General features: G+C 36.7%; 1 protein-coding gene across 2 annotated transcripts in view; it reads right to left on the bottom strand.

The window, feature by feature from the left end:
* Nucleotides 1–9,147: 9,147 nt before the first annotated feature.
* The window catches only part of LOC145663836 (uncharacterized), a 29,582-nt gene continuing 11,937 nt past the window's right edge, over nt 9,148–26,792 (bottom strand). Inside the window, exons 3-4 of one of the 2 annotated variants that reach the window (XM_081729943.1) lie at nt 24,120–24,395; nt 9,148–11,639 (exon numbers count right to left, since the gene is read on the bottom strand). In XM_081729943.1, coding sequence (XP_081586069.1) covers nt 11,394–11,639; nt 24,120–24,395 — 522 coding nt within the window. In that variant the 3' untranslated portion in view covers nt 9,148–11,393. The remainder of the gene's footprint in view (nt 11,640–24,119; nt 24,396–26,792) is intronic. The other variant, XM_081729944.1, reaches the window with a different exon arrangement.

The raw sequence follows: 26,792 nt of genomic DNA, 5'->3' as shown, positions 1-26,792 counted from the left end.
CTATTTTACACGTTCCAGGACCTCAGTTCCTCTTGTAGCAGCGACTTTCTGAAGCCGGGAAATGACGCTCTTTGATACGCCCATCATGTCTGTGACAATTTGACCAGCCTGAAGCCGAGCAATAACTCTGCCATGACCGTAATCATATAGATTAATCCAACCCAACAGATTATTCACTTTGCATTGACAACGTACTGTATTCCATGTACCGTATTTGGCTGTATTTCATGGGTGCCACCTTCTTACACCTTGTCACAGTTTCTTTTTTTTTCTGATAATGACTCCTACAAAGCACGCATTTCTTTCTTTTCAGTCATGACAGGTTTTAATAGGTATGCGCCAGCTATGAAGCTAAATGCGCTGTAAAAGTAAGATTTTTTCTCAGGTGACTCAGTGGTAGAGCGCTTACCTCTGGTTCGATCCTCGGCCAACTAAATTCATGGTGGACAACATCGTGTCCATGGGTTTTCTGGAGGTACTCCCGTTTCCTTCCACTTTCGCATTCCACCAATTCCGTCATCGTTCACTTGCTTTGATCATCATCTTTCGTAGCCTAAAGAGCATAATCATGGGACGTTAAACTAAAAGATTTTATTTTTTCTCTTGTTTTTTTTTCTTTCGTAAAGTAATTAAGCACTGCTTATAGGGAAAATTGTTTATTTTTGTTTTCATATTTAACTTTTTTTTTTTAATTTATTCTTACCGCCAAACTTAGAAGTGTTTCTTGTTTTCCCAAAGTTTTCTCTAATATCTTTGTTTATAGTGTTTTAAAAACTAGAACGTTTGGAGAAACATGTGGTACACTGCTGCCACTTCGTGAGCATCCCGGTGAGACATCAGGTGCAACTGTCCTGGGAGTCTTAACGAAAAGGAAAATACCTAAATATTGGTTTGTTTGGATGGATGAAAGGATATATTTGTCGTCCCAGTTTGTGCATGTTAGGAGGTAGGAAGGGAGTTATATGTGTGTTTTTTAACCACTTCGTTGAACAAAGAAACGAAATACTAAAATAGCTTCTTTCCTTCTGAAGACACGTGTTTACTAGCGGCAACATTGGAATGTTAAGGTCTGTTGCCAAGGAAACTCTCCACCCACTGTTGCTAAAATGATATTTATGATTCGACCTTCGCTGAGTGACCGCAATAACTATGTGACGTAGATTCCCTTCTTCAAAACAGATCTGCACGTGTTTTTGAGCTGTCAATTTGTTTTTATAGTACTCGCGCCCAGTCGTGAAGCTTGGGCTCTAAACCAATCACAGCAATATTTTGTTTGAGCTCCGATGAATCGGAAAACTTCGGTACAATTCGTGGAGTCGCTTCCCGAGCGCACACTTGGAAAAACGTCAAACAGTTGAAATTAACCAACAATGTTGTCAAACTTTGAAGAGATAATAAATGAGTATTAAAAAACGCATTTAAAAATTACCAATGATAACAATGCGCAACAATAACCACTGTAACACTTATTCTAAAACGATAACAGTAACACAAATAATAACAACAAAAATATAACGCAACAAAATACAATTAACAAAACGGAACTTGGCGCCAAACCGACAACACTGTACTCTCGGGGAGATGTTTTCCATGTAGCGCGAGAGACAACACTGACAAAATTTGATGGGTGGGGGTTGACAACTGGAACACACCCTCGCGTTCTATTGGGTGGGGAAATCGATAGATCTAGGTCAAGCTTCACGACTCGGCGCGAATACTATAGTTTTGAAAGCACTTTAATGTTTCTATTGGTTTTCTTTAAGGTAATGAATTATCCTTTGTTGAAGTAGCAAAATTTTTTTTTTCATAATTATAATGGAGATTTTAATTAATTGCTATTTTTGAAATAATAATAATAATAATAATGAAATATTTACATGGAGAAACTATACAACACAACAACTGAAAACACAAAAGCTAGAAATCTGACAAAGACATTGGCTAATTTTTTCAGTTTACAAATTTTTCAAAAGTACGCTGCCCTCTTCGTCTCGCTCAGATCTGGTAAACATCTTTGCTTGAATTCCGCTGCTCTCCCTGATGAAAATTGGAAAATTAGGGTTGTTGTTCAAGTCAACATAGTGATTCTCAAAGAATTTCCGCCTGTGCAAAATAATTGAAAATGACTTGTCGCACAATGTCTACTATTCGAGTAAGTAATTAATTTGTAGAAAGTATCTGTGAAGATTCTGCTTGAGAAAAACTATTGTTGAAATTTAAATTCCTTTTTATCTTATTGTATTTTCCTCAACTTGATTTCCTTATCTTTGTTGTCTTGAAAATAAAACCCTTCGCTATTCATCAATGTATTTATGAGAGTGTCTGACTGCTTATTACCTTATAACATGCCTCTACCATGACGTTGTTATAAAATAGAAGTTATATAACATTACGTTATAATATACCTCTTAATAGTAGTACCATTAGTAGTAGAACACTTGGTGCATCGAAATTTTGCCTCACTTTTATTTGTTTTGGAATGAAAGATAAGAAATTGGATTTTTCAAGTTTTATTACAAAAGGGTTGATAGTGAATTGAGGAGATAATGAAACTGGGGGATCGGGGATTTTTAAAATTAATAATAAAGTAAATTAATTAAATGATCTGCTCGTTGACCTGAAGGGTCAGGCAACATCGATGAGAATTAAGTTCTGATAGCTGAAGGCTATGTTCAGAACTACATCAAAATTAAAGTAATTTGATTATACATGCCAATGTAAGGCTATGTGAGCGGAAATTTAATAAGTTCCCTTTTCCCTCAATCATGAAATTTTAGAGAGCATGAATCTGTGGTTTTACTTATATGGATGATCCAGCAGACCGCAGACTTCGAAACTGGGCAGGCACCACTACTTAATCTCACATGTTAACGAAGCACTAATTAACTTTTTTATCTTTGTGTTGCAAGTTGAGTTGCTGGGATTGAATTCGTGGAAGAGAATCTCACTTCTTTCGCCGTGACTAACTCGTATCGTTGATCAAGTGTAGATCGCTGTTGGGCCCTGGATTCAAGTGTCCTGGCTTCGCAGCTGGTTGTAGCCGTTATTGGGACCTTACTCCTCTGGGACTGGAGTCTGACGTCATCTGTTCATCGTTCTCCTTGAGGTCGTCTTACAGTATGACGGCGTCGCGCTACTCCAAGGTCTGGCAGACAATAGATCCCATGGACTGCAGGCTGATAGCTGATATAATGGATAGTACTTCTGCGCTATTCGAACTCTTCAGACATCAACTACAACATCAGTGGAGCAACCTTAACGTACGGGTCCAACTGAACAAGTAAACTTTCTACATCTTAATTTTTAATACGTTTATATTTCCGTATTTACTAGATTCCGTTTATGCTTTTCACCAGAGAAAGTTTTCGGTTGGTGGAACACCCGTGAATTCTGTGTTGATTTTAGCCTTGTTTATTCCTGGAATAACTCTGTCTCTTCTAAAATAACACTGTTCACGAGATAGTGTTCCCTGTCTGACGAAATGAAACTTTTTAATATTAAAAACATTTTTCATAAAAACTATAATTCTGGCTTAATGCACGTTACAATCTAAAGAGTGCTTTTCCGTGTATTGATCTTGTTTAAAATTTATATCCTTTGAAATGGCTTCATTCTTTCCTGTTGTTACCATTATGGAATTAACTTCACTTTGATCTATATATTTTTAATGATTTATGAATTTTACTGTTGAGAATTATTTGTTACTGGCGCTTTGTTAAAAGACATGTTCTTATAACTCTGTGGCAGTGCATCCAGTTTGGATTTCGTTGAAGTTACGGTGAATGTGTCATTTTCTATACCATTGCGTTTTTCCCTGAAAAGGTCTCTTGCCTAAATTTTGTAACTTGCTGTTTGCTCTAGTTTAATTGAAATTTATACAAATTAGAGTAGCCTAAATTCCTAATTTTTCAACTATTTACACTGTTGACAGCTGCTGCATAAGAAAAGGCCTGATTTAGGTGTATGTTGTGTTTTAGTCATTAAAGAAGATATGTAATCATTTTGTGTACAGTTTGTTTCTTTCTTGTCCTTTCTACACATTCCAAAAAGTGCTTTATGCTTCTGTGATCGATATAAACATTTGCTCTCATTCTTACGAACTTCTGCATTATGATTCCCACTATTTTTTTTTTCATCGATTGTCCTTGTATGTGCATTTAGAAGTTAGGTGACCATATAACCAACATTCATTACATTGTTTTATAGGAAGTATATACAGCTTAACCGGTAGACTTAGGTAGTAAGTTAACATTTTGGGAGTAACGATTGTGCATTGAATTTAACTGTGACTGAAGAGATCACTGTGGTTCAGTGGTAGAGCGTTCACCTCTGGTGCATGAGGGTCCGTGGTTCATTTCCAGCTCGCACCAAGTGAGCTTTGTGGTGGACAGGTATCGTGTGCGTGGGTTTTCTCGGGGTTCTTCCGTTTCCTCCCACTTTCTTCATTCTATCATTTCATTCATTTCTCATCATCACCGTCTCCTTTATATCAGCCGGCATAACCATGGTATAAAAGATTTCATTTCATTTTTAACTGTGACATTTGATAGGTATAAGATTGTTCATAGAGTCCATGTGATGTAGTCTTTGAACTGAAATAATCGGTTTGTCGCAATTTAAATCTTCCATGGTTATCTAGAAGGTCTTCCATGGATAACTCAGTGCACACATCTGTGATAGCTCCCGTTGAGTTTATTGCATAGTCAAGTATATATGCAGACCAATTATTTTGCCGAAATATTTCATGTTGTGTAAATGCGTTAGCTTCCTTTCCTGTTTGAAACAAAATTTTAATGGTATTCCTATAAATTTTCTTAATATTATTTACAGCCGGAGTTTTTGGCAAAAATAACTGTCTACGAATATCCAATAGTGACATAGTTCCATCTTATTCTGGTCGGTATTAAATAATGCTATATAAGGGCGAGATGTTCATTTGTATACATATTTGATAATTTGATAAGTATCTTGTAATAATAAAACCAATTTATAGATTTTTTTTAAATTTATTTCTTTGAAGTTAAATCTATATCTTTTGAATGTCCACCAGATACCGTTTCAACTTCAATATTTGTTTGTGGTAGGTTTTTAATCTCGTTATCCGCCATCTTGAAATATCTTTTCCGCGGATAGCAAATTCACTAAATTTAACAATATTTATTAACATTTCGAAGTCAACTATGATCCAGTTATTGGAATAGAGACGCAAGTCCATTTTAAACTTATTTTCACTTGATAAAAACACACACAAAAATAATAATGTTGAATTCTCATTTTCTAATTGCAGTAAATCATTCAACCACATATAATCACCTATGTAATCTCAAACTCCCAGTGCACGCTTGCCTCTACTGATGGGTGTAACCGGTGCATACATTTATAAACACAAAGTTGTAGCTTTATGTGTGTTTGTTTCGTAGTATAAAGGTAACCAAGAAAGTTCTGTCGCTTTATGTGGAGGTATGTATTCAATTGGCCCTCACACCGTGAGTTGGATGCGAATGGAGATAAGTCGAAGGTCAGTTGTTGGTGTGGATATATCCAACATACTGTCTGGTTGTGGCAGTTCAGTTACAGCGTAAACTTGCGTAAGGACGAAGTGAACATGAGACCTCCACATAAGGGCGTATATGCTGTACGAGTTCAAACGGGAGTCAAAAGCCACTGCAGCGGGGCGGAAGATATGCCAGGCCTTTGGTGTGGGTGTCGTGACTATGCAGACAGTACAGCAGTGGTTTAGCAAGTTAAAGGACCATAACGAATCACTTGAAGACAGCACATGAACAAAATGAAGATCTTCAGGAAGCAATTGAGGCGAACAGTGTCCAGACATGTGAGGAACTGGGACTACAATTCAAACCATTCGGCAACACCTTCATCAAATTCAGAAGCTCTACAAGTTGAGTCGGTGCGTCCCACTTGATTTGACTCCAAGCCAGAAGAGAGCACGAGCAGATACCTGTGTTTCTCTGCTGTCTTGTCTGAGGAAGGAGACATTTCTGGACAGGGTGTTGACATGTGATGAGAAGTGTGTGCTGTACGAAGCTCCACAGCGCCGTAATCATTGGTTAGAATACTATGAACCGGTTCCAAAACAGCCGAAACCAGCACCGCACCAAACGTAGGTCCTCCTGTGTGTTTAATGGACTACTACCAGCTGGTCAAAGCACCAATGCAACTGTGTACTGTCAGCAGTTGAGCCGTGTTCAACAAAACTTCAAAACTGGAATCAGCACTTCTGAATCGCAAAGGGGTCCTCCTGTTACAAGACAACGCTAAGCCCCACGTGGGTAGGATGACCCGGGACACCATTCTGCGCCTTGGATGGGAAACACTATTTCATCCGCCATACTTCTCGGACAATGCACTGTCCGATTATCACCTGTTTCATTCCTTGGACAATCACCTTCGAGGACGCGAGTTTAAATCCCTAGTAGAGGTGCAAGATGCACTTGATATGTTCTTCGCTTCACGGTCCACCAAGCTCTACTGCGATGGAATCCAGGGCCTTCCAGATCGTTGGCAGAAGGTTGTCGATGCTGATGGGGACAATATTTGATGTTCCAGGTACGTCTTAGATGACATATCGATGTTCGAAGGTGGTGGGTAAAAAAGCGACAGAACTTCCTTGGTTACTTTTTATAATTGTCAAGTAATGTGTGTGTATATACTTGCATGAAACAAGGAAATCCGAGGCAATCTCGAAACAGGCATTGAAATTAACTGCATACCGGAATATGGTGAGAACATTATCACACAAACAAAAATTATTATTAATAATAAAAAGCGGTGTTCTTAGGTCTTCTTAGAATGGAAGGGCAAGAAAACAATAGTTTGAAACGTCATGTTGATATTCCATTGTTCCTTGCTCTATCATGCTGTCATGTAAACACTGCGCAACTATTTTTCTGTTATTTTTCCCCTCCTATCTGATGAAGGTTTAGCGAAAGTGCTTATAATGTACGTATTTTAGTATGTTTGGTTGAATTAAATCACACAGTTCACACTTGGGGTGCGCTTCGATTGCATTCAATGTGTTTTTGTCCTAATACCAATTAGTCGAATTTTCACCAAAAGCAAGATTTCTGACTCGAAAGCCAATATTTCGAAAACCAAAGCCCTCAGACCATAATATTTCAAATGTTTACTCGCCTCTTCAAGGTCTATCAGTATACCAAGAAAGAATTAAGGGCAAATAAAAATAGTTACCTGTGACGTATGTGTATTTCAAATCTTATTGGAGGATTTGATACGTAACTCTTAGGAATTTGGATAAAAATAGGATTATCGACAATTTAATTTGGAACTTTACCCATACGGTGAAAGTTTATTACAAGTTTTACTTTTGATATGCCGCTAGTGGATTGATTAATTCACAAAGGAGAAATGTGATACTTTTTCGGCGTTAATAAGACGTTTATTTAAGATATGTAAACTTTATAATGCTGAGTGGGCCAAAAGTAGCCTTAAAGTTCTTTCACTACTGGTTTGACTTTTTAGATCTGTTTTCCAAACAATAATTCCAAACCAGTATTATGTATCCTTTATCTATGTTTTAGAAATGTTATTGAACTATACCACCCATGATCTCGATCGCGGATTTCAGTTCTGCGAATTGATGCATGACCAAATCTGTTTGAACCCCTGACTTTCACGATAAGATCGTCTAGTCAGATAAGGCTTGCTTCAAATTGTGAATTGAGCTCCTTCGTGGCTAAGCGGTTTGCATGCACGCCTTTGGCGCGGGAGACCCGGGTTCGATTCCCGGTGGGAGCTCATGTGGTTCAAATTTCACGTTAATCATTAGGTCCACGTCTCATATAGCCTCGCTGCTGAACGGGACGTAAAACTAAAAAATTAATCAAATTGTGAATGAATCATTTCTCAGCTGAACCAGCCTGATGGAACTGTTGATGAGGTGAATTATCTAGAAATGCTTCGTGAACTCAGTACCAGAGCTAACTTCGCCAAATTGTTCTTCCAGCAAGATGGAGCATCTCCCCATTATGCTTTGCCAGTAAGGGAGTACCTTAACCAAGCCTTTCCATAACGTTGGGTCGGAAGAAGGGGTAGCATCGAATGTCCACCACGTTCACCCTGACCTAACACCAGTGGCAAAAACAAGACTTACGAGAGAAATCCCCTCACAGTGGGCGAGTTAAGAGAATACATCTCAAAAACATTTATTGAAAGGGTCTATGGAGTTGCAATGATGTGAAAAGACTTTTGGGGGATATGGCTGGAATTCACCTCAAATGTAGAAGAAACCATGTAGATTCTATATTTCAAAAACAAATTGTCCTAAAATGGATGGATGGAACATAGTCAAACAGCATGAAACATTAGCATTAATGTCAATGGAAAATCAATAAAAAACAAATAATTTCTCTACTTATCTCAAAAACCAAAAGAGGGAGATGGTTGAAATTCAGTTCAAATGTAGAAGAGACCATGTAGATTCTCCATTCAAGAAAGAAATTGTTCTAAAATGGATGTAATATAGTAAAAGCTCACGAAACATTAACATTAAAGTCAACGAAAAAAATTAATTCGTCCACATATCTCAAAAATTATAATAAGGAGATTGCTAATTGAAAGCTTATTGCAAAGACATATGGAAGAGCTTACAAAAACGATGTATAGCACATAAGGTAAATATCAAAGAACATTGTCAAAAGTCAAGTTGTTTGAGCAAAATCAATAATAATGATAAAATATATATATCTTCTGCGAATTACCAGGGCGCCACACGCGGAGATTACGTGCTTGAAATCTCACATGTGGATTTGGAATCTCCAGACTCGATTTAGCACGCTACGTGACTTTTGACCTGATCACATGACACAGTCTGGTCTTTATGACAAACTGGATAGGCTCTTTATGTAGATAGGATTTGGTGTCCTAATGTTATGGAAGGGTACGAAACATATTGCAATGTTTAAGAGGGGCAATTTCAGGAGTTAGGAGATTAAAAACAGAAGGTAAGTGAAGTGTTAAGTAAATACAGCATTGAACAAATATGATTGTAACAAATGCACACAAATATACTGTACAGCGCATACTTACCTACCAAGTGTGAGGCTACTTTTGACCCACTTCGTAAATTGGTTATTTTCAGCACTTAATATACAATGAATAGAAAGTAACTTCATAAAAATATTTAACTTTATTCTCTGTAGTAAACAGTAACATAGTGCTCGAATACAATACGCCTATAATTTCTTTTAATGTTAATTAATTACAAACATTTTCGGACAACATATTTTTGATGTCCATCAGTCAATTACAACCACTAGGTATGTACAGTGAGAAATAACTACCTGTACGCCTTATATTCTCTTCGGCGAAACCGCTTCACTGGTTTTGTTAGTTCATTTACTTTACATATATTAACCGCTAACCTAAAGTTTAAATATGTAGCAACCATGTGTTATTTTGGTATCTAACAGCGTTCATGTGAAATATATGTACAGGATTATTAAATTTAATATCCTAAAACTAAGGTTTGCCATTTTATTTCTTATATTATATATATAAATTATCTCTGCAATTGCACCATTGCATACTCGAGACAATGGTGCAGAGGAATTAGTTATTATATGGCCCAATACAACAATAAAGATTAAAAAATGGTTAGTCTCCATCAGACGTAACTAACTGCGTTACTGATGGTGGAAACATTAGTAACTTATTTCCCAGGTCCTATTTAATTGGACATAGAAAATGGAACCATTAATGACAAGGCGCACAAAACATCCACATAAAATGATTATCCTTGTACAACTTTTCATATGCTAGTTAGGAATGTGATCAACTGAGGTAGCCAGCCGAATCTATATTTTGTCCTGTAGTACATGTTGGACGATTTTTAACAACTTTTTACAAGAATAGTTCAAGTTATGTCACAGAAAAATTACAGTACTAGTATTACTGATAAAAAGTGGTTTCAGTATATTTACATTTTTCAGTGTGAAACCTAATCTCAACTATTTCCCAAACAATTATTTTATTTTATTAATTAATATATTTTGTCAACATCGTGAATATTACAAATTGTTTTAATTTTCAAATATAGTTTTAAAAATCTAAGAGCTAAATATTATCATTTCTGACAGAAAAAATGTATTTCTATTTTTTTTATGAAATTTTGTTTGAATACCATATCTACAATTTATTCAGGTCATTCTTTTCGCTTTGTTTTTTTTCTTATTTAATTAAAATGTCGATTCATAAAACTACATAAATTAAATTTGTTATCACGTAGTTATGTTATAATCAACATTAAAAAAATATTTTCAGAAACATTTAATTTCTCACTATACAAGTAATAAGTTATACCTTTTCAAATAAGAATTGTACACTTTCTTTTCAGAATTATCATAATTGTACACAAGATGATATAATAAAACTAGTATATGTCTTGTAACTAAGAAAAGTTACTCGTGTGTGCATGAAACTTGCTACGGTGTTATCAGACCTTGCTTAGAAATAAGATATTTTTAGCTTTTAAATCTTCTCTTGAGGACATCTTGTATTATGGGAAAATAACTAGGACGATCAGACAAGAAAGTAATTCCATGTACTATTCTGAGCTTAAATTCGTACGTCTTAGTTCAACATCATCATTAGAAATATATATATTTAGTATAAAAAAAATCAACAAGTTGCACAAACCAATAATTATTTTACGTATATTTTGACGCCCAACCACTTAGGTTCTAAGAAATTGGAACTTTTTTTTTTCACTTCCTCATTCCTAAAACAATCTCCTGTTGTGAGGACTAGAGTATCACATTCTTTAGAAACTCCTTTTTCACATCGTTAACACAAAACAAAGCTATATTAACACAGTCTTTGATGCATCTGGAATGTATCTAATATATGCATGCCTCATTACAAACAAACAGGCGAACGGGTACATAAAATTAAAAAATATAGATATATCACACAGTCATACTTCAGGATACAAATCAAGCATTAAACTTGCTTTATAATGGAACATCTCATATCATTGAGATCGGCAAGAACAAAACTAATATACATACATTTTTATTGATTTTTTTTATATAATATAAAGAAAAGTATTAGCATATCTTCGTACAATATTAATTTCGAACTGAAAAATTGCTTTCTCAGTTTACATAACTCTTTGATATAAGCAGTTACACTTTGAATGATACACTATGCATAAATAAATACAAAAAAAATATTAAAATGTACATCTTAAAAAAGATGAACCAATGAGTGGTGACTGCGTCTTGTTTTCTTCCAAATAGTAGGTTAAAGATTTTTTTCTTAATTTATATCTTGTATTTGTTGTTTCGTTTATATGTAGAGTGGGTTCATTTTCTAAATTATGGCTTCAGTATATATATGTAGACATAAGAATCTTCTTAGCGTTTGCGTGGTTTGTTGGATAAGATATGCTGGCATTTGGGAATATGCCTTTCGGCTGCAGCCTCGTTGAACTTCCTGCCACAGTGAGGACACTGAACGTAGTCAGAGGTGTCGATGGGTGGGGGAGGGGGAAGATCGGAGACTTTCCCTCCAGCTGCCAGATGTTGTTGCACCATTTTGGCACTTCGAATCGTTTGGATGAATTCTTCGTGTTTCTTACGCCAGTCGCTTTTCTTCACAGGCTGTTGAAAGAAATATATATATATAAATTGAAAAGTTCAAATAAATAAGAATGCGACTAGTGGCTTACATAAAGGAAGGGGATCCGGGTTTTAACACCTTACCCCACCCTTCAACAAGATATTTTGAAAAAATAAACATTTGCCATATGTAGACTGACTGTAAAATTCGTACTAAGTGCCAAAATTAAAATGTTGAGTAAAAAGCCCAGGTTTTACTCCAGAACTGATAGCACATAGGCCCAAGCGCATTCTTCTAACGATTATTTGAACTACTTCCATAGTGAATACTACATAGTCCGTTGTTCACTGAGCAGTGTTAGGCACACAGTGGCGGATCCAAGGGGGACGATCGTCCCCCCCCCCCAGAAGAGGAAACTCTTATTTTATATATACCTATATAAATAAAACCCATCCCAGAGTTTTGGACCTCTTAAAGGTAGCTCTAAGTAGCAGTATTCCAACCCACCGCCTCACCCCCCAAGAAGTCTGTCCTGGATCCGCCCCTGTAGGCACATAGGCCACATTTTAACATTAAACCGAACTTTTCTATTTTTGACACTTAGCACGGATTTCATTTTCAGTCTACATATTAAGATATATTACAAAACCAGCGTGTGTTCTGAAATAATATGAACTTCTCTCCCCTTTTGTGAAATTCCGTGTACGCCACTGGATATGTTTACAATGCACTTAGGTTTTATATCCAGTCTGCAATTAACACAATGAAATTATGCTTATGCAAAATGTAGCGTGAGACATCTAAAAATGGTCAGCGTGAGACATAATTATTATTCCGTAAATAATTAAATTTACTCATAGTTTATGTGGTAACTGTATGCAGTGAACAGCAAATGCATTACTCATAAACGTAAATGTAGGTTAATAACGAAATACTGTACTCAGTATTCGAATTAGTGGGAAAATGACGCAAAACACCTGTGTGTACATATTACATATTAAAAATCTCGACGGAACTAACCAATCACGCGATGGTTTATGAATTTCTTGGGAGCAAGTCAGTAATAGTAATAGTTGTCTGCCGTATAATCCTGCGGATACTAGTTTCCGATCGAAGTTTGCTTGTAACTGCTGGATCAATTGAAGATTTATTTTCAAATTGCATAAATTATTTTCTGTGATTAAATACATACCAGCTGAGAATAATTGGGGGCCTGGGTGAATAGCGGTCTAACCAACATCTAAATATCTAGGTCCACAACATAAATAAAAAAACAAATTACAAAATAAATATACAATGTAGCATACAAGTTGAGTTTCGTTGTATTAACTGCCAAATATGGGCTATGTAAAATAAGTTTCAGAAGAGAATGGACAACTTTAAGAGTATGTTTCTCATTTTTAAATTATTGTTGGTTAGACCATTATTGAACGCCGGTCCAGAATTCCTGGCCGTTATGGAGAGGTTACTAAAACGTTGGAAGAAATTAAAAAAAAAAAAAGTTGTCCATGCCCGTATAAATGAGACGTAGACCTACAGCTTAACATGGGATCTGAACAGGGGCGTCATTTAGGGGGGCAGGGGGAGGCATTTCCCCCCCCCTGAGTTTCAGATGTATATAGATTTTATCAATAGAATAGTAGTAAATCAGTGAAAAACGCGAAATTTTACGTATATCAAGGGGTCTTGCCCCCCCCCCCAAGCAAAATCTGAAATGACGCTCCTGGATCTGAACCACATAAGTTCTTGCCCAGAATCTAACACGGGTCTCCCATATTGAAGATGCGCACGCTAACCATTAGCCACGAAAAAGCTCAAAAGTTTGTTCATATTATAGAGGTGTCCCGTAAGGGATGTTTCACCGTATTTCAAATTTAAATCAGATTCTTTAATTTTCCTTTCGTAGTATGATCTCATGTATGTAATTGAATATTTAATGAGCCACCGCATCTGATCAAAGGAAACTAACAACACTGACCTAACCTCAAATTCTAGTTGACCGATAAAATAGTGATAGTGAGGTTGTAGCTTTCGCTATCTAAATACTATATAAACTGCATCAGTTACCTACTTTAAATAAATATGACCAAGATAAACAGTCCTTTATTTGCTTGAAATGTAAAACCAACTTGGACATACATATACAGGGTCGGATTCGGAATTTTGTGAGGAGAGTGCACCAATAACTACACAGGTCTGCAACCAAAAAGCTATTTGCATAAGATTAGCTGATTTTTATGCTTCTGGGTGCACCGAAGTAGAAAATGACCCCCGTTTCTTCCTGGGACGTCAAGTTTTTGTACAATCGAAATGTAACGTGGTCAAACAGGTAGCTGGAAATTGCTAAATTGCAAATGCATCACACGAAAATAAAAATGAACATGGAAGATTAAATGTATTTGTGCTCCCCGAAACATGAAAATACATGTATATTGGTCCGGATGGGGATCACTGACATATATCGTAATGTGTCATGAATGAGAGTACGAGATTAAAAAAAAAAAAAAAAAAAAAAAAAAAAAAAAAACTGTTCATTAAACGAATTTAGTAAGATTACATCTTAGATTTGTAAAACGTTGGTAAGTAGTTCTGGCTACACTGTTTGTTGTTCAAATACTACGAGTACGCGGGTTTTGGTTGGCCCTGATATTAGAAAACTAATATACGACGAAGATTTCATCAGTTCAATGACTCCAACTCAAAAAGAGGCTTGGGTTGCCTTTACTGAGGTCATCAAAACGTTTTTGGGAAACCGAAAAGTCCCACAGTACAAGGAAATGGTGGAAAAAATGTTGCACGCGTTCCGAAAGCTTGGTTGCTCCATGAGCTTAAAAGTCCATTTTCTTAACTCCCACCTTGACTACTTTTCTAACAATGTGGGAGCAGTGAGTGAAGAGCAGGGGGAGCGTTTCCGTCAAGATATCAAAAGAAATAAAACGACGGTATCAGGGGAGCTGGAGTGTTACGATGATGGTAGACTACTGCTGGATGTTGTTTAGGGATCTTCCGGCAGCCACCTTCAAAAGGACAAGCTCCAAACGAAGTTTGACCTTAAAAGAAGACTATTTCACAAGCAATCTGATTGAGGGTGGTATTACTTTTTTTGTCTTCACGTGTGTGCGTGTTTCTGTACATTAATTTGTGTTACGCTGTTAATGGTGTTCCTGTAAATCGCATATTTGTGTTCATATTTTTGTTCAACAATGACCACCCATTTGTTCGAAACCCAGACGTCCCAGGACAAAACGGTTGCCATTCCTGGATTCAGCGCACCCCAACACATACGCATTAGTTAACTAACCCGAAACAGCTTAGCATTGTTTTATTTTTGCAGACCTGTGCTACCAGTACATTTGAGTTCAATTTGGATTTTCTAAATGCCTTTAGGCATCTGTGGTATGAATGAGGAAATGCCCTGGAAATGCTAAGTGTTTGTTCTCGGTGAATCCTTTTCTTTCAACTTTTAGAAAATTGACTTAAACTATCGATTTTGCAAAACTTCCCTTTGTTTTAAGCCCAAAAGGAAACATGATAGCATTTTCGGAAAGTGTTGCTATTTTCACTCCTAGCTTCTCATTTTAGATAGTGTATATTTACAACGAAGGGGGGTGGGGGATGGACGTGCACTTTTGCACCCTCCCTAAATCCGGCCCTGTACATATATGCCTTTCAAATTTCAAATATATATTTCTTAATGATTGTAAAACTTCCCTTACATCTGTTCCATATTTTGTTGTAGAACGATATAAAATGCAATAAATTAATAATAGGGGATGTTTACGTAATTCTCGAATATTCAATAAAAAGGACACAAACACATCCTATATCTATCTTTTAAGTTACATTTTCTTTCATATAGATTTTTAATATGTTTAATCTTCTTTACGATTTTTAAAACGTTGACGATGCATTTGATATTTATCAGACAGCTTTGAACAAATGTAACCAATCTGACAGCGAGTATTCGAAGTTGAATCATAATGTGGGAATCTGAGTGTTAAGATGAAAGAAAAAACAGTATTATACATTAAGTTTACGATAAAATCAATAATAATATAACAGAAACAAACCATCTATTCTGATAAGTATAAAGGGAACGTCATACACTATTAATGACTTATGTCTACATTTTATATTAATCTAATTACATGAAAAATAAAAGTAATCGTAAAGAGGTACCTAACGTATATGTGTAGTATAAGGCTCTCACACGTATAAAGACACGAACGTACTAAATTGGGACTACTGATTACAACTGGTGGTTCAAATGGTAAGTTAAACCTGTAGGACCTGTAGGCCTCGCTGTTAATAAAGGACTTAAATACAAGTCGATTCAATAAATGAACTACGTTAGGTGATTGGGATGAAATTCATATTTTGGTTACCCTTTGGAACAATGGAAGGACATGAAAAGCAAATTACTTACCAGAAAATTGTAAAAGAAATTATCACAGAACATTAAGAAAATGCTATATGCACTTTCGTTAAACGATTCATCATATGCGGAGGGGAGATTTGAAAAAAATGAAAAATCTAGGTGCGTGCTACACTGATTAGACAGTTTAGTTTATAGATGAAACACCTGCATGTGAATCGCGTCAAATTAATTTCAATTCACCTCCTTGGTGTTATGATGCCTATAGTCAAAATTGCCAGCATGAAACCTGTAAGCAGATTTTTCTATATCTTGAAAATATGTTTGTAATTGTAATTTATTTTTATTTATTTATTTTCTTAGTTGCCTATTATCTGTCGGCGTTTCTTGTTTGTTTTAAGTTTAATATCCTTCTTTTAGCACCGAGGTTATATTAAGTCCCAGCGAAAAACAAAAAACGTACAGCTGCCATTTTTTTGCTCTTTGTGAGTGTCTGTTAGCATTTTGGCACCCACCTCACACACAGTTTGTGATAAGCCAGCTTGTCAGTCTAATCCGATGCACTGGCTCTCCAGACACTTCTTGAAACTGTTTGGTGACTTCGGTTATTGTGAACGGGCGATTGGATTGCACTTTTTCATTAACATGTTCTACCAGATCATCCGTCTGAACAGTAGACCTTCCTCTACACTCATCGCCATGAACATTTGAATGCTCTTCCCGTAACTCTCTGCAGTATTGCCTCACCTTCCTTTCACTCATTACTGTCACTCAGTTCCCGATGGATGTCAGGTACATTCTGTCCTTTGGTGTTGAGCAGACGTAGGACAGATTTCTCTTCCCATTTGGCGGGATTTTGTTGTTGAGCAGACGTACGACAGATTTCTCTTCCCATTTGGCGGGATTTTGTTGTTGAGCAGACGTACGACAGATTTCTCTTCCCATTTGGCGGGATTTTGTACTATGGCAGCCGTTTCACCTTAGTGCTGCTATTCGCAGGTACGTAGCTCCACTCGGATGATTCGATTTCTGTCGCAAGCACAGAATACTACGGCATACTCAACTTCATCATGTTGCCAACCTCGCGTAAAAAATATCGGCTTTTTTTTATCCTGTATGCTTCATACCTTACCTTACCATACAGCTCTACAGCCCTGGGTGGGCTTTGGCTTCCTTCACCAGGCGCCTCCATTCTTTTCTATTCTTTGCTTTTCCTTTCCAATTCTTAACTTTCAATATTCTCAGATCCTTGTTTACATCCTCGTACCATCTTTGCTTTGGTCTACCTCTTCTTCTCGTGGAAAATATCTTTTCATGTAATATCTTCTTTGCTAGTCATCCTTCTCCCATTCTTTCTACGTGTCCCGTTCATCGCAGCCGTTGCGCTTTTATAAACCGTACAATATCTTCTCCTCTTAAGATGTCTTCTATTTCTTTGTTGGTTCTTCTTCTCCATTCGTTATTTTCTCTGATTGGCCCGAAAATCTTTTTAATTATTTTCCTTTCGAATATTCGTAGTTTTTCTTCTTTTTCTTTAGATAACCTCCATACTTCTGCGCTGTAAGTGACTATTAGTCTAATTGTCGTTTTGTAAATCTTCATCTTTGTTTGCCTGTCAATGCTTTTGTTTTTGAGTATTTGTGCATTAGCATAATACGCCTTGTTTCCTGCTAGAATTCTTTCTGTGATTATATTTGTCATGTTGTTCCTGTTATCTATTGTCATTCCTAAATATCTAAATCTGTCTACTTCTTCAAATGTTTTGTTTCCTATTACAAACCTTCCCTTTCTTCTCTTATTTTTATCTGATGTCTGTGTGCCTCAGGATTGTAGTTTGTTCTTTTACACATACCGTAAACTGGGTATACTTTGGCCTATTTTTATTATTATTATTATTATTTATTTATTTTCAAAATTCCCATTCTAACCTCCTAAGATTAGGGAGGTAATTTAATGAGATTTCTCCTTGTTAAAATGCAATCCTTTGGCTTTCTTTTGAAAGCAGTAAGAACTCAGTGTGACCAAGAATGATGATTATAGTTCCAATTTTTTGATGCCGTGCAAGATTTTTCATTATTGGGGTAACTTTAGCCCATTTGTCAAAATGACTAATTAATACATGAAAGTATTATAGTAGCACTGTATTTAAGAAGCAGAAGAAAAGAACAGGGTATTATAAACACATTGGTGAAATTATCAATGTTTTTACTCAATTTCAATCGAACGAGAAATGTCGTCTGATGAAAATATTTGTATTTTACTTGGGTGGATACGAAATATCTATAAAAGAATTCAACAAATTTCTGAATGCTTAACTTAAAATACCGATATTACCAACATAGGTGTGAAATCACTTTGTTCAATTTAGAGGCAAACAAAAATATCATTAAATGAAAATCTCTCTAAGTGGATGAATACTTAACATCCGAAAATAACCGGTACCATACTGCTCAGTTTTAGGAAAAAAATTCGTGCAATTCAGGCACTGTATAATATCCTCTTTTAGAAGCTAATGGGGGGTTAATCTTCCTTATTTCATCGCATCATTTGTACACCATTTTACCATTAATATTGGACCATTACCAACACAGAAAATATGGGTCAATGTTACCCCACGCAATTAAACGCTTAATAGTTTGTGCGTAATTGAACAAACATTTAAGGCGTTAGCTTATCAATATTCGCTAATGAACATGTTTTTATATTCTACTTGCTTGTGCATTCAGGATATGTCACTTTAATGCAATGAAGAAAAGTTGTGGAACTTGAAATATGATAAACGTTTACTTGCTAACACTTGCTAGCATTTTGCTTCCCACGTTCTGGAAACAAATCACTAGCGCCAATATTCATGTGATCTCAATGTTATAATACTTCGATCCACAACTTTTCTTACTGATAGAAAACATAATAACCATGTAAAATGAAATCAAATGTTTCTCCTCCTTTGGGCCAAATTTGCCTTTAAAAGAGCCAAAGTATACCCAGTTTATGGTACCTAAAAGTTCCACATTTTGTAGATCTTTCATATTGATTCATCATAAATTGATGAATTCATATTTCTTTTACAATATATCTCTATAAAAACAGTAGCTCCGAGGGTAAATATACAGGGTGGCTCCAAAATAGATATACACCCCTGCATTGATCTAGTGTAACATTCTAGTTTATGAGTTCATTTACTTCGGCTGTTCCGAGCTTAAGGTATAAGTAAAAAGACATTAAGAACAAATAATAAAGAATCAAGTCTACGTGATGGATAACAATAAGAAATGACATACTTTTGGGCCACCCTGTATTATGTCCTTCCTGGATAATGAAGTGTAGACAATCGAAAAGCTAGATCTTGTTTGTTAATTGGTTAAAGTTAACACCCCTTTACAACACACAGACTATATGAGACAGAAACCAGTAATCGGGTTTATTCGAGGAGTAGTGTCTGTCCCGGAGACCGGGATCATAAAGGACAGTAAAAACGTAAATTGACCGCAAATAAAAGTAGTTTTTAGTTTGTATATTTTATGCATGTTCCATTATGTGGTGTATCATCTCAATAATTTATGTTTAGATAATAAATCCAGTAGTTTAGATTACATTGAACTATACATTAAATGTGTAAAATATGGGTGAAATTTAAGTTTCATTTTGTTAGTGGTTACATTTCTGCTGAAGAAACATTACAAGTGTGCTAAATACAGAAGTACAACTCAAAATAATTTCTACTCTATGTGCTTTGTACCTGTGAATAACTTCTGACTTGCTGTAATAAAAGATAAAGGAACATGTTACACAAAAGATTTTTCTCTTTTAGATTCATTAGAATGGAACATTTATACAGATACAGTCCTAGTTCATGATTGTTCTATTTCTTTCATATTAAAATCATAACGAACACGGACGACTCTTGTGTACAATTATGGATGCTTATCAAAATAGTAGAGAAAACTTGAAATGTAAGGAGCCCGGAAAAAAGAAACGGAAGTGGCACAGAACACTGAGAAAAATGTAACAGCAGGGAAGCTTAAAAATCTTCCTAGTATGAGATAATTTTGAAAGAGTTCTAGGAACGTGAATCATTGGAAAACAACGCCTCGTCGTTGAAGTATATAGAAAATTACAGTTAATTTAATGATCCCAGTTTCATTTAAACATTATTCTTCCCTTGAAGATTTCCGCTCGTACTTTTATGTCTAAAAGCGACACTTCACAATTTGAAAAGTCAGTAATTTTAATGAGCGATAATCTTCAAGGGAAGATCAGTGCTTTAGTGCGAAAAACAGATCATTAAATTACCTGGAGTTTTGTATATACTTCAATTATATTTGTTTTCCGATGATTTACGTTCCTTTAATTGTTCTAAGATTACCTCACAGTAAGAAGATTTTCCTTTTTCAAGGAGTCTATTATCAGTTATGGTACCGATAAAGGTAGCAGCGACTGCCGAAATAATTTAACATTAATAACAATCTCAAACGGATGGTGAGGTTAATACAATTTTAACCATTAACTTTTTTTATGTGCTGTGGGATTCCTATGTGATGAATATTTTCTGGTACCATTTCAGGAAACAGTCCTGTTACTATCAACTGGCAGACACTACTTGAAGAACGATGACTTCTGAGGATTTTTTTTTTTTAATTATTATTCACTGGAGTCCATTTCTCGATATTTCAAATTGTAAATATTGTGTGTGTAAATGGTTGGGGTCTTATATTGTCTAACTTATGTATAACTAAACCAAACCAAACCATTTAGCGTAATGGCCCATGTGTAAGCCTAAGCCTGCTCCAGCGCCATCTGCTAGCGACTAGCTCAACTACGTCCACCGTAGCGGCGAGCACGTGGCCAGTCCGCTGCGACGCCCTGTCCCTAATTGGTGCGTTAGGAGCTCTCTAGACCTAGTGGCCGTCACGTGTTTTATTCACGCAACTCCCCAGTTTGCCTCACGACACTGGGTGGGCGCCGAAAATTGGGAAGCACTGGCCGGGAATCGAAGCCGAGACCACGCGGACATGAGTCTCTGGTAAAAACATGAACAAATAACACATTGACAGATTTAAAAGAAAAGAAGGGGGAGATCTATATAGCAATAAGAAGCATGCGTGGTTTCACTTATGTAAACAAGTGATAGCGGTCAGCTCCCGAAAGAGTGTGTCGTTCTCAGTGTACCAGAACTCCATCTGTAGGATGCAAGACTTTCAAACTGAGTCTTCTGCTTCAGTTTGTGTCTGTTGCTTCTGATATCCATTAAAGGGAAGTCCGTAAAATCTAAAGATGAGTATACGTGGGTCGTTCAATATATGTTTCCCTAAGCTGTAAAATATTTAGTTTTTAAGATACATTTGTAAACTATACACCCATGTGTAGGTGGAAAATGAAATGAAATCTTTGAGTTTTGCGTCTCATGATTATGGCGGTTAGGCTAAAGGAGACGGTGATGATGAGTAATGCATGAAATGGTGGAATGAAGGAAGTCCGAGAATCCCGAGAAAACCCACGCACACGGTGTTTGTCCACCACAAAGTCCACTTGGCGGGAGCTGGGATCGCACCCGGGACCCCAAGCACCAGAGGTGAACACTGTAGATCCTTCCTCACCTCTCCACATAATCTCCATTAAAATTCAGGCATTTGTACCACCGTTGCATCAATTTGTCCAAATCCTCTGAAAAAATCAGGGCTCTGGCTATTTAGCACTCCTCTTACATTTTGTTTCACTTCATCACCAGTTGACAGAAGACTAGGTCGCTTATATCAAACTTGAAGAATTCTTCTTCAGGGAAACACAATTCGACATAAACGACCCGCTTTTCTTCCTCCTTGACTATAACGCCCACCAGCACTCAGCACGCAAACAAGACACAAAATTGAAAATTAGGGAGGGGATGGCTGCCCCACTCTCCATATAGCTTCAATTTAGCGCCAAGTTACTTCCATCTTTTTCCAGTGTTGAAGTCTGGATTGCAAGGTGACTGTTTTGGAACAGATAAAGAAGTGAAGAGAGTGCTAAATGGTCAGAGCCCTGACTTTTTTTGCAAAGGATTTGGACAACAAATTGGTCGGGGTGTCTATCGGTCACGAAAGTCGCGAAAAAAATCACGAAATCAGAAACGGTCATGAAAGTCAAGAAAAAGTCACGAAATTTAGCTTTTGGGTCACGATTTTTTTATTTGTACAAATAAGAGTACAGATTGGAAAATTTTGTTCTATAGAACGTCAAAATTCACCATCAACAATGTTTATGATCGACTTTAGACGCTACCAAATTTCAAGCAAAGCATGCTTCTATTGCGCGCATGAAAATTCGGCCTAATTCGCACCCAAATTCGCTCTTCAAAATGTTACGAAATTTTATTGTTTGGTAAAGAAAAGGTCACGAAAAAGTCACGAAATTTCATTTTGGAATTTCAGTAGACACCCTGTTGGTGCAACAGTAAGACAAATGGCTGGATCTCAATGGGAATTATGTGGATAAGTGAGGAAGGATCCACTTATACATGTATGTATAGTTCATAAATGTATCTTCAAAAATAAATACGAGGGGTAATCAAGAACTTCCCAGTATGATGATGTAGTTTTGGTATTTGTGATCCTATCACAATGAATCTCGTACAGTGCTGTCCTTAGATTGACTAATTATGGATTTCGCAATTGTGAATGGGTCATAACACCAATGTACGAGTAGGGGCGCGCGGTGGCTCAGTGGTAGAGCGTTCATCTCCGGTGTTTGGGGTCTCTGGTTCGATCCCAGCTCGTGTGGACTTTGTGGCGGGCAAACACCGTTCTCGTGGGTTTCCTCGAGGTTCTCCCGTTTCCTCCCACTTTCTTCATTCCAGCATTTCACTCATCTCTCATCATCACCGTCTCCTTTAGCCTAACCAGCATAAGCGTGGGACGTAAAACTCAGAAAGATTTCATTATTAGAGATAGTTTTAAAAACAGTTTAGCACCAACGGATTTTAACTCTTCGTGAAGCTAAAAGTGGGCCTCAAAAGTACCCGTTTCGCCACCGTAGAATAGATCAAAATAAACGCGACGGCTTAAGGTGGATCACCATCCGCAAGAGTACATATTTTAGCTTATTCCTTTAACTACTTCGTAATAAAACGTTACATATTATAAATATTGTACTATAAGATAGAATTATGTTTTAGCTACAACACAAGACACTGATTCATTTGGTTGTGTCTTCTGATATCGAAAAAAGTAACAAATAAAAGAAAAAAAACTTGATTCATTTTACAATGAGAACACAAGATGGCACTTGCTGTTAGAACTTACTAGAAGTGCTCAGTTTTACGAAATGTTTATTTGTATGTGTAAAGTATTTTAAAGTAACTATCTTGTTACGAAATAGATATATTGTTTGACCGTTTTTCGTATTATGTTTCACATTGTATTTCAATATTAATTTACATGTAAGGTAATGGATTTTGAGAAGAAATTTGCGCAGAACACCATAATGCGTTCTTGCCAAATTTGTACGTTTACTGTGGTAGTCACAATAAGAAAATTCTAGATTTTAGCGCTAAGGTTCGAGAAGCGGAACTTAGCTGTGAATTGTGGTTAAGGGTCAAAAACTAATTTCTCCAGTAAGTATCCAAGCAGAATTTCATGATTACTTCCTTAATTATCTGGCATCAGTAAACATTCAACACTATCTGCAACGCCGCACTATTCAAGCAGCGTTTAGCATACACCGAGAACACCTAGTGATCCACCTTAACTTGGAAAGATACCAAAAGAGGACTGTCGTTGATTCTTCCAGCGGTGGAGCAAGTGTGTGTATGTTTCGCAGGTGTCTGCTTTGAAAGCGATTAAGTAAATGAGACTTATATTATGAAAATAGAGCTGCAACATAATTCCGGGAACTTTCTGACTGCCCCTCTCATTTTACAGCTTAGGGAAACATATATATTGAACGACCCACGTATTTGCTTTAAATTAGGTATTTTCGGCACAAAATACAGGAGCATGTTTGCTTATTTATAACACACCTCTTCACAGGCTTATATTACGAATACATGTTAGAGAAACAGCCTTGGTCATGTAATTAAACTGAAGTGACGTGCCCTTTCACTAGTCTATGTTTCAATTAAGTTTTAACTAATCCATACTTCAATTAACTGTCTTATTATGAAAATTACCTTCGGTTGTTCTTGCTGCCTTCTTGCTTGCCTTACATAAGCTTCCGCCTCGGTACCTTTGACTCTCATTTTCGTTGGATCAAACGCCTTCCTCTTCTTCTTCGAAGTCTTCACACAAATTGACTCATGCGTCTGGATACGATCTTTCGCAAAAGCTCGTCCGCACACTTTGCATGCCTGGAGGTCATCCATGTTGATCTGCGTCAAAGGCTTCCTCTCTTTTGGTTGAGGCGATGTGGATCGCTTCTCCTTTTCTTCAATCTGTTGAGGCCTCTGCTTTTAAAAAATAAAGAAATAAAAAATAATTATTATAGAATAATAAAACTATAGGATAAAACATTTTTATTTAATGAAACATCTTAAATTAGCTTATTTGACAACTATACTTAACCTACAAGAGTCTAAGATAAGCACGAGAAAAGCCTACCACCCAATGTAAAACTGGTTATTAAAGGCGATGATGAAATACATAAACGATACGTCATGAGGATTGAATAAAATGCACTTAAATGAAAAAAAAAAAATTAAATTACCAGGAGTTTTGTATATACTTTAATTATATTTGTTTTCCGATGATTCACGTTCCTTTAATTGTTCTAAGATTACTTCACACTAAGAAATTTATTTGGGAATTAAGAGATACAAGATGTCCGAAAAAGATTCTACCCTTTTCTTTATCTTTTTAGGTGCCCAGTTGTGGAGAGAGATGTCAGTGACAAGAATTGCTGTTAGATACCCCAAGTTTTGATTGAAATGCCTACCGTTTCCAAGACCACAAATTTTTCACGATGGTGCCCACACAACAACAGAAGGCATTTTGTGCTGTGGAATGCGCAACATCTGTTATCACAGTTCAGCGCAACTTTCGGCGACAATTTGAAGTCGATCCACCTGACAAGAACTTTTTAAAGCGTTGGAATACACAACTCATGGAGACAAGTTGTCTATGCAAAGGCGAAAGCACCGGCCGTGCTTCGCATTCAGAGGAGACAATGACTTTATGGGTCATTTTTCTTTGCAGAAGGAACTGTAACGAGACACTCGTATCTTGACATGCTCCAAATGTGGCTGATAATACAACTTGAAGAAGGCTCCCGAGATTTCATTTTCCAACAGGATGGAGCTCCACCCCATTTCCATAATGACGTGAGAGGGTAATCTGAATGAACATCTCCCACAGCGTTGGATAGATAGGTTGCACTAGTCCTGAAGATGAAGCAGTGTTGATAAGGCCCCTGAGGTCTTCAGACGTGGCACCATGCGACTTCTTTTCATGGAGCTTTGTCAAAAACCGCGTCTTTGTCCCATCGAGATGTGACAGAGCTGCGAGAGCCGATCACAGAAGCCTTTGTTGCCGTTACGAGAAACATGCTTATTCGAGTATGAGAAGAAAATTGACTATCGACTAGATATCTGCCATGTCACGAAGGGCGCCGATATTGAATCTCTGTAAGGTAGGCAAAGAAAAAAAATAATATATTACCTTGTGTTTGGTATTTAGAGGATTCTAATATCACATTAGGGGGTCCGAGGATAATTTTTGAAAAGAATTCTTTCTTTTTCGGACACCATGTATAAAACTATCAATTTAAATAACCACTGAAAGAATTTGAGGTCCAGAAGCAAGCTAGAAATTGAGAAGAAATGGATCTGATTTGTCTTCATAATAGAATTTGAGAAAAGTTCTGTGCATCTCAACAGTTTCCGTACATAGTTATAACGAATATTTTTCTTTCTTCAGGTGAGACCTCAAAATGACTTGACACGTAATGGAACGCAGCGAGATTCTACTCCTTGTTTGTTCCTGCAGCACTGCGCAATTACATAGATGTTCAAAGAGAGAAATAGCACAGGAAAGATTGTTATTCGTGATATTATAATGAAACTCATCGCAAAGCTTCGAAAGATGGAGACTGTGAGAGATCAGTTCATTTGCTACGTCCATAGACCGCTCCCGACATGAAAACGTTAATAACTTTAAAAAGAAAGAAAAACGAAAAAAAAAAAAACAGTTGGAAAGACTCCTTGACCTCAAGAAAAGCATCAAGTGCTAGCGCAAGCTGCAGTCAGTGGGTAGCGTAAACTGCAAATGACATAAGGACTAAATGCAGCTAATCCAAAATTTTGGTGTATGAACGGCGGGTCGATTATAAGAATCTACGACCAACTTCAATAGAAATCTACTTTTCCTGTAAGGCATACGTTACGCCAACGGAGATATCAATGCCAGAATAGAGCAAGACAAATCCTTATTGAATATTGAATGGTGACTGTCAAGACTCAAGTTTCCAGGAAATTTGTGCTCCGGTGTGGCTTATAAGGGGAAAGCTAATTGGACCCATCTTGTATCTTGAAACGTTGCAGGAAATAGTGATGCTGCTGGTGTTGAATGCGAAGGGACATTTTCTGAGACGCTTTCATTAGGATGAAGTGTTCCACATTACGATCCTTCTATGCGCCAGTGACTGGAAAGTCAGGTCTAAATACAGAGTCTTTCAAAACAACACCGACAACGTTTGGGAGGCGATTCCTGACACCAAGATAACACGAAAAGTATAGATCAACCTGGGTGCACAAATGCATCCTTTCGGAATTATAGGCTGCCGAAAACATGAAAAATGAACTTTAAAGATCTATAGCTCCAAAACTATGGAACGTACCTAGTCGGGTCAA

Source organism: Thermobia domestica, chromosome 11, assembly GCF_964235325.1.
Source record: "Thermobia domestica chromosome 11, izTheDome1.hap1.1, whole genome shotgun sequence".
NCBI classification, from domain to species: domain Eukaryota; kingdom Metazoa; phylum Arthropoda; class Insecta; order Zygentoma; family Lepismatidae; genus Thermobia; species Thermobia domestica.
This window is presented reverse-complemented; position numbering and strand designations above follow the sequence as displayed.